The sequence below is a fragment of the Vigna angularis genome, chromosome 5 (assembly GCF_016808095.1).
Source record: "Vigna angularis cultivar LongXiaoDou No.4 chromosome 5, ASM1680809v1, whole genome shotgun sequence".
Lineage (NCBI taxonomy): Eukaryota > Viridiplantae > Streptophyta > Magnoliopsida > Fabales > Fabaceae > Vigna > Vigna angularis.
Genome location: NC_068974.1, coordinates 6480559 through 6493071, shown reverse-complemented (window position 1 = coordinate 6493071; position 12513 = coordinate 6480559). Strand labels below are relative to the sequence as shown.

At 31.1% G+C, this 12513-nt stretch overlaps 1 protein-coding gene across 1 annotated transcript; it reads right to left on the bottom strand.

Moving 5' to 3' along the window:
* Positions 1-8254: 8254 nt before the first annotated feature.
* LOC108339923 (uncharacterized exonuclease domain-containing protein At3g15140) lies at positions 8255-11986 on the bottom strand. The gene is made up of 6 exons (XM_017577152.2): positions 11711-11986; positions 10250-10452; positions 9772-9852; positions 9244-9360; positions 8983-9106; positions 8255-8636 (listed from the first exon to the last, which is right to left on the bottom strand). The coding sequence occupies exons 1-6, from the start codon at positions 11936-11938 to the stop codon at positions 8436-8438; spliced, it is 954 nt and encodes a 317-aa protein (XP_017432641.1). The 5' UTR covers positions 11939-11986; the 3' UTR covers positions 8255-8435.
* Between the last annotated feature and the right edge of the window lie 527 nt (positions 11987-12513).

Genomic DNA, 12513 nt, shown 5'->3' with positions numbered 1-12513 from the left:
AGTCGATACCTTCCTCTTGACAGTAGCCCTTTACAACTAACCTGGCTTTGTTCTTTGTGATGTTTCCATCTTCATCAAGCTTGTTTCGAAACACCCACTTTGTTCCAATGATTTGAAAATCATCCTGTCTAAGAATGAGTTCCCAAACATCATTCCTTTCAAATTGATTAAGTTCTTCTTGCATAGCAACACACCATTTATCATCTTGAAGAGCTTCCTTTATGTTCTTAGGTTCTACTTGAGACACAAAAGCTACTGTTAAGCAGAAATTATTAAGATTGTGTCTAGGAGTTACCCCTTTTAATATATCTCCGATGATGTTGTCCAGAGAAAGTCCTCTTGGTTGTTGATAGCTTTTAGGATCAACTACTTGATGTTCATTTTGAGTTTCTGGTGGATAGTTTTCATTTAGATACATCTCTTCAAGAGCTTCCCTCAAATAATCCTCATCACCTGCAATTGGTTTATTTGACTCAAGAGGGTTCACCTCAAGGTCCACAATTTCATCAAAGACAACATGCATTGATTCTTCAATTGTCAAGGTTCTTCTATTAAACACCCTATATGCTTTGCTAGTTAAAGAATATCCTAAGAAGATTGCCTCATCAGATTTAGCATCAAATTTGCCTAGATTATCTTTACCATTATTCAAAACAAAACATTTACATCCAAAGATTTTCAAATGAGATACATTTGGTTTTCTACCGTTAAACAGTTCATAGGGAGTTAGCTTAAGAATAGGCCTAATTAGCATTCGGTTCAACACGTAACAAGCAGTACTAACTACATCAGCCCAAAAGTATTTTGGCACATTTGATTCATTTAAAAGAGTCCTAGCTAGTTCTTCTAATGACCTATTTTTCCTTTCAACAACACCATTTTGTTGGGGAGTTCTTGGAGCAGAAAAATTATGAGCAATTCCATGTTTTTCACAAAACTTTTCAAAAGATTCATTTTCAAACTCACCACCGTGATCACTTCTCAAGGTTTTGATTTTCAATTCCTTTGCATTTTGAACACGTTTTGCAAACGATTTGAATGCTTTAAAAGCTTCATTTTTAAGGGTTAAGAAGAATGTCCAAGTAAATCTAGTGTAATCATCAACAATCACAAGAGCATAGTAGTTTCCACCAAAACTTTTAATTCTAGATGGACCAAACAAGTCCATATGCAGAAGTTCTAAAGGTTTTGATGTTGAAATCATGGTTTTAGATGAGAATGAAGATTTGGTTTGCTTTCCCTTTTGACATGCAGAGCAAAGTTTATTTTTCTCAAATTTTAAATTTGGCAAACCAATCACAAGATTTTTTGAAATCAATTTATTCAAATGTTGCATATGTATATGTGCAGCTCTTTTATGCCATAGCCAAGGGTTTTCCTCTTTAGCAACTAAACATGTTATATTATGACTAGATGCATTTTCAATATCAATCAAGTAAATGTTATTATGCCTAACACCTTGCAAAGCAATTTCAGTAGAATCTTTAAAATATACGGTGCATCTATCACGTTCAAAAGTTACCTTGAGACCCTTGTCACATAATTGACTTATGCTTAGGAGATTATGTTTGAGACCTTTAACACATAATACGTCCTTTATAGTCAATGTGTTTCCTCCTCCAATGTCTCCATTTCCAATGATTCTACCTTTGTTGTTATCTCCATAAGTCACAAAGCCTTGCTTCTTCTTCTCAAAAGAAATAAACTTTTTCTTGTCACCGGTCATGTGTCTTGAACAACCACTGTCAAGATACCACAGTGACTTTTTTGACTTAATAAGTTCCTACAAAACAAATTTGAGCAAGACTTTAGGTCCCCAATCTTATTATGGGTCCTTGGGGTTAGTTTATGCCAACATACATCATTTTACAGTTTTAACCCATGCATATTTACCATTTGGAACACCAAAATGTTTGATGTTGTATTTGTTTGAGGTGTGACCAAGTTTCATGCAGTAAAAACAACAAGCCTTATACACTTTATTTTTCACAAAAGTCCCTTTTTCTACCCAAACTCTACGGGTTCTTATCACTTTAGATTTTTTGTGTAGATGTGTGTTTCCACTTCTTGCATTGCTTTTCTCAAAGTTTGTTTTGGCATATGATTTAGACTTAGTTGCCTTTGCAAGTAAGTGCTCAAGAATGTCAATATCAAATAGATGACTTTTACATGATAGACATTCAATAGGATGTACAATAGTATCAGATTCAGATAATTTAGTTTCCAAATTACTAACTTTGTTTCTTAAAACAACTTCGTCATCTAGAACTTTTTCATATCTCAATTTCAATTCATTATGCTCTTTCTTTAGCTTTTTATGAGCAACATTAAGTTTTTCAGATTCATTTAACAAATCAAGAAATGCCTTTTGTAAGTCAAACTCATTACTTGACTCTAAGCTAGAATCACTTACTTGGCTTCCTGCATCTTCTAGGTCTGCCATTAAGCACAAATTTTCTTCTTCATCTGATTCGCTTGAGCTTGAAGAACTAGAAGCATTCTCTTCCCAAGCTATGCAAGCTTTCTTCTTCTTTGGAAACTTTCTTTCTTTCTTTTCTTCACTTTTCTTATTTTTAGGACAGTCAGTCTTCACATGACCTCTTTCTCCACATCCATAACATTTAATGCTTGAAGAAGATCCATGATTTTCTTTCCTTTCTTCACGGTATTTGTCTTTTCCCTTTGCTTTCATAAATTTTGCAAACTTCTTAATCATAAGACTCATGTTTTCTTCATCGTTATCGGATTCATCATCCTCAATTCTCTTATAACTTTTTCCTTTTGAGATTTCAGATTTGAAGGCAAGTGTCTTTCTTTTGCCTTGATCCTCTTCTGTAGTTAATCTTTTCAGCTCAAGCTCATGCTCACGAAGCTTTCCAAAGAGAATCGCCGTTGACATCTGAGTAAGGTTTTGAGACTCCGAGATGGCAGTCACTTTTGGTTGCCAAGACCTGTCCAATGATTTCAAATCCTCTTACCCAACCCTGTCAAGTGGTTCACTATGTGAATGAATCGCTTTTGGACATCAGAAATTGTTTCTCCAGGTTGCATTCTGAACATCTCATACTCCTGAATGAGAGTGTTCTTCCTTGCACGTTTCACGTCCTCTGTTCCTTCATGTGTGACTCTGAGAACCTCCCACATTTCTTGTGCTGTCTTACAAACTGAAATTCTATAAAACTCATCAAGTACAACAGCAGATGAAATGATGTTGCGAGCCTTAATATCAAATTGAGCTCTTCTATTTTCCTCTGGAGTCCAGTTGAAGTATGGTTTTTCTACTTCTACACCATCAATAGTTCTTTTTGGAATATAGGGACCATTTAGTACAGCTTCCCAGATGCCTCTGTCAACAGACCCCATAAAAATTTCCATTCTGACTTTCCAGAATGCATAGTTATCACCAGTAAAGAGTGGTGGTCTGTTGATGGAAGCACCCTCGGCATATACTTGAGTTTGATGACCGGCCATTTTCGAAAAAAAATTTGAAAAAATATCAAAGCAAGCTCTGATACCAATTGTTGGAACAATCGGTACCGTTATAGAATTTTGCACAACGGAATAACTTATAAAGCGGAAAGCGTGTTTAGTCAAACTCTTAATAAGATGGTCAGTTTTAGAAATTTAATTTACTTAGAGACAAATTTCCAAACAGTTGATGTGTATAAAATAGTAAAGAGTATAGAGAGCAAGAAAATTCAACACAGAATTTTTATCCTGGTTCGATTCAAAAGAATCTACGTCCAGTTGTTAATCACTATAAAAAGTGATTAACATTTTCACTAAAAATAGTTTCACAAGTTTACAATAGAGTGAAAGAAACAGAAAACAGATAAAACCTTCCTTCGAACGAACGAACCGGAAGAACAGAAACTTTGCCAACTTGAAGAGAACCGCTCCGACCTTTGACCCACAAAGCGCGAGCTTCTCCTTTCCACAAGACCAGGCAATGCAATGAACAAACTTTTGGAACTTCCTCAGATCACACTGTATTCTCAAAAGCTTTTTGTTCGATGTTTTTTTTTTTTATTTCTCCAAAACAAAATATATAGCCAAGTACACTGAATGCCAAAGGTCAACTCCCAACTGCCATGAATAATCGATTATTGTAAGTGATAATCGATTATTCAAGTCCGTTATAGGTTTTCGAAAATGTGATAATCGATTATATAAAGTGATAATCGATTTATTTAAGTATGACTTGTGATAATCGATTATTGCATCATCATAATCGATTATTGTAGTTAAAAATGTAAGTTTACAAGTTTTACAAGAATTTCCTACTACATTTAATTTCTACAAATTTGCTTTTAACTAATTCTAATATCTTCTGCAACTAAAACTTCTTGTAGCATCATCAAAACAAATTTCTTCAAGATTTACCAATACTCCTTATTGGTAACAATCTTCTTTTCAACGCATCTAATTTTTGCAAAGTCCTTTCTTCTTCCTCTTTCAAATATAGAATGAGTTCTTGAGGTCTTCATTAGTCATGAGACTTTCATTCCAATTAGGACACTAATGAGTTTCATGCCCATAGCCTTCACGTTTAGAACATCTTATAGCACTTGATTTAAGTTATGGGGGGAAACATTTTTGTCATGTTTATGCTTCCTTACTAGAAAATTTTCCATTCAGCTTTACAATTCTCGACTCCAAGGCATTGACATTCTCCACCAAGGCCCTACGAACACATAACTTCTAAAAGGATTCCTCTACTGGAACATGTTGCATTGTTCAATATTGATAAATCCTATAAAAGGTTAGACAAATAAAATAACATAATATATTTAGATCCGAACTACTCGTCTAGTGTTCCACTTAAATTTCACTCGTATATAACACTTATAAGCTTTTTCTTGAATGTACTCTCTTGTCTTTTACAACTCAATTTCCCTTTAGCATTTGACAAAAAACTCGAGTAACTTACGCAAAGAGTGAACAAACAATGTGAAAAATGGTAGGAGATCTAAATCTTGACTCAAGAGGTAAAAAAAATAAAACTTTAGACAAAAATATAAAGAATTTTAAAATACATAAAACAATAAAAATAGATTAACCATTCTTTCAAAAATAATTAAATGAGACAATGCAGAGACTCTAAAAAAATACTAAATATAATTCAATAGATTAACCATCAGAGTAATAATTGTGTTGAACTCTACAATTTTTTTTTTATTCTTAACTCCTTACTTTTTTTTTTCTTTTCTTTCAATATATATTTGTTTTCGTTTGACTTGGAAACACTATTCTTTTTCTTTCTTCAATTTTTCATTTCAACACACAAATAAAGAAAACTAAACAAATTGCGCTTCAAACACCAAAACTCATGCAAGATCAAGGTAAACAGTTAAATAGGATTACAATTAACATAAAACACAAAAGCAGATAATTTTCACAAATCAAATGTAAAGATGTACAATTTGAACAAAGAACATGAAAAATTAAAAACTCAATGGAATTGGATAAAATATTGGGGGTTTTACTCCTTATAAAATTCTAAGAACAACGAACCAAACATAATTTCAAAACAAAGCACCTAACACAAACATTCAAGAATTTTTAGTTTTTTTTAATATGATAGAAAATAAGATAAAAAAGGATATTCGAACCAGAACATTGCTTTAGATACCAGATGATACGATCTTTTCTAGGAAAGAATACGATCGCTTATGAATTTGAACCCTTAAGAAGCATAACAAAAATAAATCAGAGTAGTATGCGAATAAGACAAAGATGGGGACATCACAACTTGATAGATTAATAAGTCAAGGTAAGATTCATCGCAAAGATGTCAATCTTTTATAAGAATTAGAGTTCTAATCCAAGAACCAAGTGAGTCCTCTGTCAAAGAATCAGAGTTCTAAAAGTGTTTATATATGTATTTGGTACCCCTATATATATGCACAAATGTTTAAGCCACCTAAGAAATCCTAAAAGAAAATCCAAAGCCCATAACACATAAAAATAACTAAAAACAAAAATTACATACGCATATTTTCGCCTAGCGATGCCCGCTCGCCCATCGAACACAAACTAGCTCACTTAGTGAATTTAACGTTATGTAAAATTAAAATAAAATTATAATTTATTTAATTTCCTAAATTATTCTTCAATTTTACTCATGATCATGTTATTTAAGTTTCCTCTTTCATGAAACATTACAAGATTTCAAGAGACGTGTTTTTATCTTTAACTATGTCATAGATCATTTGAATTACAAATGTTCTTCTTCAAGTTCTTCTCATATATGTTTAGTAGATAGTTCTCTACTAATATGTACACCCGGCACAAAAGTGTTCTCAACTTAAATATACTCGGGCAAAGCGACAACATGTCGGTGAGGGCATAACCGATATGGTTATTTATGATTAAGTCAAAGTAATGGTTAAAATGTATTAGTCAGCTTAATCAAAGTAATTAAGTACGTGGATCAGACCCATTTAGAAAAAATTCCATAAACATGGTATAAATAACACTATATATGAGGTAAATTAATTATATTTCATTATTACAACATTTATTATCATCTAATACAGTTGATTGACTTGAGTGTTAGAGTGACTTTTGCACACATATTCCATTTCAATCTTCTGGAGACGAGAACGTAAGACATACTGGCTTGAAGGTGTGAGACTAAAGGTTGGAATGCGTAGAAATTGTTGTTAGAAAATTTTTATGGGGGTATATTTGATCTTACAAGTGTCATTGTTATCAAATTAAATGTATTCTCTTTCATAATTACAAATGAGAATAAGTTATTATCTTCATTTTATGTCGGTAATATAATTAGCTAATGATTATTACACCTATGTGATAAAACCGTGATTTTTTTATCTGAACATATAAGGAGAGAGATGTGGGAGATGATCTTTATATTTAATTTTAATTAAAATCATAGTAAATTGCTAGGATAAATTTTACTATCATGTTGTGTTCTTAAAGCCTGAATTATGAAATAATCTATATAGCATGTCTTTGGTATTTTAATCTATTAGTTTTTCATATGAATCTTAGCATATTAATTGTTTTAATATTCTGCATAATGCTAAACTATTTATGTATATGAGGAATCAATATTTAATAAATGTTCTTGTAGTATGTAGTATGCTTGGATGAGGTAATTTAAGGAAATGATTTATAATTTTTTAGAGAAGAAACGAATTATTTGGATGACAAAGAAATTAAAATTTAAGAATTTTTAGAATATATTTTAAATAAATAAAAGGTACAGAATTTGAAATTCACCAAAATATGTTGAAATTGAAATTCCACTCTCTCGCTTTGAATTCTCCTCACACTCTACTCTACACTTTGAATCCTCTCTCTCGTATTGCTCCCTTTGGGTACTCTCTCTCCATAATTGGCGCTTAGATGCCATGCTCAACATCATGTTGGCATGTATTATATTCCATACATGATTATTGTAGATGAACAAGATATAAGTATTTTTAACGTTATTATAAAAAGATTTCAGATATTGACATATCTCATAATGCTCCTCTAGATTTTGTTACGTACATTCAAACAACATGTTATATGCATAAAAAAAAGTCTTCATCATTAACTTCAATGGATTTGGAAGAACATATTTAAGAACGATTTAATAATAATATAGATGAATTTAATGTTGTATTCTTATTGTTACTATTTGTGGTTTTTAGTTAAAATACAAATTAATGTTTGCATTTTTCATCATCATTGCATTTATGAATTAAAAACACTAACTATTAATATTTTAAATTTGATATTTTAATTTTCAAAAATTAAAATTTGTTATTAATAATTTTAAAAAATTAAATACAAAATAAATTAGAAAACCAACAAAATAAAATCACGTATGATGTGAGATTTCTCATTTTAGACATAATTTAAATAAGATCATATGAGATCTTGTATTTTTTGTAAACCAAAAAAAAAAAAACAATTGTGAAAATCTCAGTAAAATCTTAGATGATCAAAAGAAACAGAAAAAAAAAGGTAAATTAGTTCGCACTACAATATCATATAAAGAAGCACGTAGCTCTTTTTAATTGATGTTTTTCAGGCTCTAAAACCCACCATACTAACAACATTTAGAAGCAGGACATATAAAATTTATATTATTCATGTGGTCCATCACAAGAAAATTTATTCAATCCATCCATTTCAAAAATACAAAAGAGATATATAAAATCAACTAAATCTTGATACGTTGCACATGCATTATAACCGGACATTTGTGCATTTTTCTTCATGACATAGGAATCACTAAAGTAACACACATGTAACATTTGCTTCTAGAATCTTTTTTTAGTTCATCTTTTATCTAACTGGGTTCAAAGAGTCAGTAAGAATGAACTAGAGTTATGAAACTATAATCCATAATCTGATCATTGAATAAATTACATGATTAAAAGTATTAAACAAAGTTAAACAGGTCATTGAAAAGGAGATTATACAATACGGTTCTTGAAAAGAAAACTGACTTTCTGAAGAGAATTAGGATTCCTCCTTGCAGTAACCTGAATGAGTGCACCATCAAGAAGCATGCGTTGCAGTACTCTTGCTATGTTCATACTGTCATCAATGCCAAGATGATGACTTCCCATCAATGGTATTTGCAGTTCCTTCATCATTGTAACCATTCCTGTGGCCTGTTACCCGTTATAAAGAAAAGCAAACAATAAGTTATACATTAGGATTAAGAAAAATGAAGGTAAAGAAAAAACTTGAATCCTTCTCAATTAAGATGAATCATGCTCGGTTAAATCAAAGGGGCATTGTAATTTTCATAATTTCTTAGGTTAACAATTCAAAATCTAAACCGTAAGTTGATATTAACTCTAGCACCTATCTAGAGTTGCCGCCCTAACAAAACATTTTATCAAAAATGAGATAAAATTTCCTTTGAAGCATTTGCCCTAAGTTTTGTTGTTAGATGGAAAAATGAATAGATTCTATTATGGTCTTCTGCCAATTTTGAACATTTAGAGAACTTACCCTCCTATCATAAAAGTTCAAATAGACATCTTTGAGATTAACCCACTCCATAAAATATGGAGGAAGCTTTATCTTTGACACTTCACATTGCTGAAGGACCTTAGTTTTCAAATCCCAATTTCCACTGCAAAAGCAAAAGATTTTGATGTAGAAGAACAAATTCTGTTATTCTAGTTCCAGATATACAGGGCAGAAACCGATGCATCATTAGAAATAAAACAAAAGAGATACAAAAGTTAAACCATGAGTAATGATATTTACCACGTTACAAATGCTGCTCGATTAAGTTCTGCACCCATCCACAACTGATTTTGCATCAACCAAACTCCAAACTGCTGAATAACTTCCGTAAATGGGATTGCTGTGTCATGCCAAACTCTGAAAAAATAATAATCAGTATGGCTATAGTGAGTGGATCGTGATGCTCTCATACCATGTTAAGAAATTGACTTAGTCTAGCTCAACTTCACAAAATTAGTTTCAACTCCACAAAATTAGTTTGTAAAGTGAGGTTTGCACCTATTTATATATTATAAATTGATCTTATCTCTAGTTGATGTAGGACTTCCAACAATTTCAAACCAGAAATATCTAAAAATGTTACTAAAAGCAGCAGCCATAAAAATTACTATTACTTATCAATTTATCAAATAAATACATATGGGAGGGGAATTGGAGGATATATTTGTTTTTTGGATTGTATGTGACAACAAACATGAAAACAGAGATTGTATGTGGATCAGAAGTATGAATCAGGCTAGATTAGTAAAGGCAGATTAAGCAGCATACCTGTGAACTCCAAATTTCCCATATTTGTTTGCAATGTATTCGTTTATTCTCCGTTCACTCATTTTTGAGGGTCTCACAAACCTGTTAAAGGACCCATACAAAAAGTAAATTGTAAGATAAACAAAAAGTAATGGTCTTCATATATAAACTATATTTTTAAATTCATGAGAAACTAACCTATGAAGCCAAAAATATTAATATCATGAGTTTATGGCTCACAAGCCATCTTGTTGCATTTAAGGGTTCAAACCTCGAGACTACAATTCCATTAAAGGTATAAATAAACTATTAAAAAAACTAGCATCCTAATTATATCTTTGTATAATTTGATGTTGAACCCACAAAAACATTACAGTCTAAGAATGCAAATGATATTCATTTTAGAAGTATATAAAAGAACAAGAAGAAAAACAGAATATCTCAGGCAATGACTGAACACTGCACCTGTTAGATATGGTATAAAGTGGCAGATCAAAACCTGTGGAATATGTCTTCAACTTGCAATGTTTTTGCACTAATCATTAGAACTGGAAACTCAAGAATCTCAACCCTACCCTCTAAATCAAGCACAAGGAAATAGTCTAGATTCTGAGGACGTATTTTGTTCAACTCAGCATTGTCAACTTTAAGCCCACTGGAGCAATCATGATTAAACGTCTCAAGGTGGATAGGATCATCCATCTGAAAATTTGAAGAAAAGAAAACAATAAAACTATTTTTTTTCCGCTGCCAAGGCATCATTACACCAAATTTAATTTAACATGACATGACAAAAAGATGAAGCTGATTCCTATCTAACAATATCATCTTCCAAACCTACAAGTAAATGACTTAACTAGCTATCTTCCGGCAAAGCTTGGTTCACACCAAAACTTCAAAACAGAGAATAATGTAATGCACCAGGTTTCTCCACAGAGCACATTATTTGGACCTACTCAAAATCATACATGGAACGGAAAAATTGAACAAAGGCATGGACATGGAATACTTTTGCATGTTCATTCTATATAAAATACATTCATTTGTCATTCAATACTTTTTCATATTAAGAGAGATGAGTGAATGTTAACCATAAATCACAAAGTTATCTGACTTTTTTAATTGACGTTGTGATACAGTAACTCATGTAATACAAATTCCAGGAACTCCAATCGGTTCGAAGAACAAAAGATGCACGAAACTCTAAAAGGAAAGAGTTTTGAGGATATTCATTATAGAGAATGAGATACAGAAACGGAGTCCTCCTTCATCCACCACAAATTATTATAGACCAGTGGAAAGACATACAATATTAAACATACTAATATAACTATTATTACTATTATTATTATAATTATAAAAATAAATACAAATAGTATTTTAAAATTTTATTATGGATTATTTTTATTTACTTTTTAAATAAACTTTTTACCATAAATAATCATTTTAATCAAAAAAATAATCAATTTTAAAAAAATGATTAAATTAATTTTTTGAAATGTCATTTAAAAAATAAAATTCAAATAATTAGTTTAATTTAAAAAATAAAATTTGGAAAAAAATATGTATACACAAAAGAGAACCCAACATTAATTAAGTGACTCACAAAACTAATTAACTAGCTCTTAAAATAAATATTCTGACACGATGTTATTATCAAATAATTTTTCTAAAAATCAATGTAAGGTGTCTAATTCATTTTCACACCCCTTCTTCCCTCCCTTTCATTCACAAATAATTCTCTTAACAGATATATTCTCTCTGTAGATAATAAGGCGTTTATCAAGTGTGCTACAGTGTCATGTCATTCATTATTTACCATTGAAACAATTGATCAAACACATGCCATGCAAATCAACAGGGGCTCCCAGAATACTTCAGAGCTTAAAATTTGAACAGCAAAAAGTTACCCATAAACCGAAATGAAGTAAAAGGTGATGGGTCATAAAAAAGTCATAACCTTGGCGCATTTTCCCTGGCAATGGTACAAGCACAAGGGTTTCCAGTGCAAGTGGAGGTCGTGGAAAGAAGGGGTCTGGGAATTGGAGAGAGAAGCAGAGGGTGTGAAAGAATGCGTTCGATGAAGTGCAAGGTTGGCAGGCTGTAGAGTAAGAGGAGAGAGGGACAAAAACATTGGACTATGGTATGACAACATCTTTGCCAAACATCCTCTCGGAAGCGCCATCATTCTCTTCACTGGGAGTGAAATGTGGATTGCTCTCCTTTCAAACTAAATATTTTCTCTTTTATATATATATATACACATACTCTTTTCTAGTGGAAATATGGAGTATTTGTACACAACTTTTGTGATAATAAAATAAATAAATGTAATTAAAAATATTATATAATTAATTTTACAATAAAATTATGATAAAGTATTAAATTACAATTACAATAAAATATATAAACAAACATTTCGCTATAAAAAATATATCTATTATACTATAGAGAAAAAAACGTGTTATTTTCTATTTTCCTTAACTTAATTTTTTTAAACAAATATCTTTAGTGTTAAATAAAATAAAAGTTAAGTTTGCAAGCTTCCTTATAAAAACAATTAAATTATTATCAGTAACCATTATTCCTTGTTATTTATTTTAATTACAGAAAAAAACGTGTTATTTTTTATTTGTCTTATTTTAAATTTTTCTTAAACAAATATATGTAGTCTTAAATAAAATAAAAGTTTAATTTTCAAACTTACTTTTAAAAATAATTAAATTATTATGTGTGAAAGAGATGACAACTGTTCTCAGCGAC

Bases quoted from the DNA above. Each gene is read 5' to 3' on its own strand.
- LOC108339923 (XM_017577152.2), bottom strand. From the start codon at position 11,938: ATGATGGCGCTTCCGAGAGGATGTTTGGCAAAGATGTTGTCATACCAT. The intron at 10,453-11,710 runs GTTATGACTTTT...TCAAATTTTCAG, and splicing joins GCCAGGGAAAATGCGCCAAG to ATGGATGATCCTATCCACCT. The intron at 9,361-9,771 runs GTATGCTGCTTA...TTATTTTTTCAG, and splicing joins GGGAAATTTGGAGTTCACAG to AGTTTGGCATGACACAGCAA.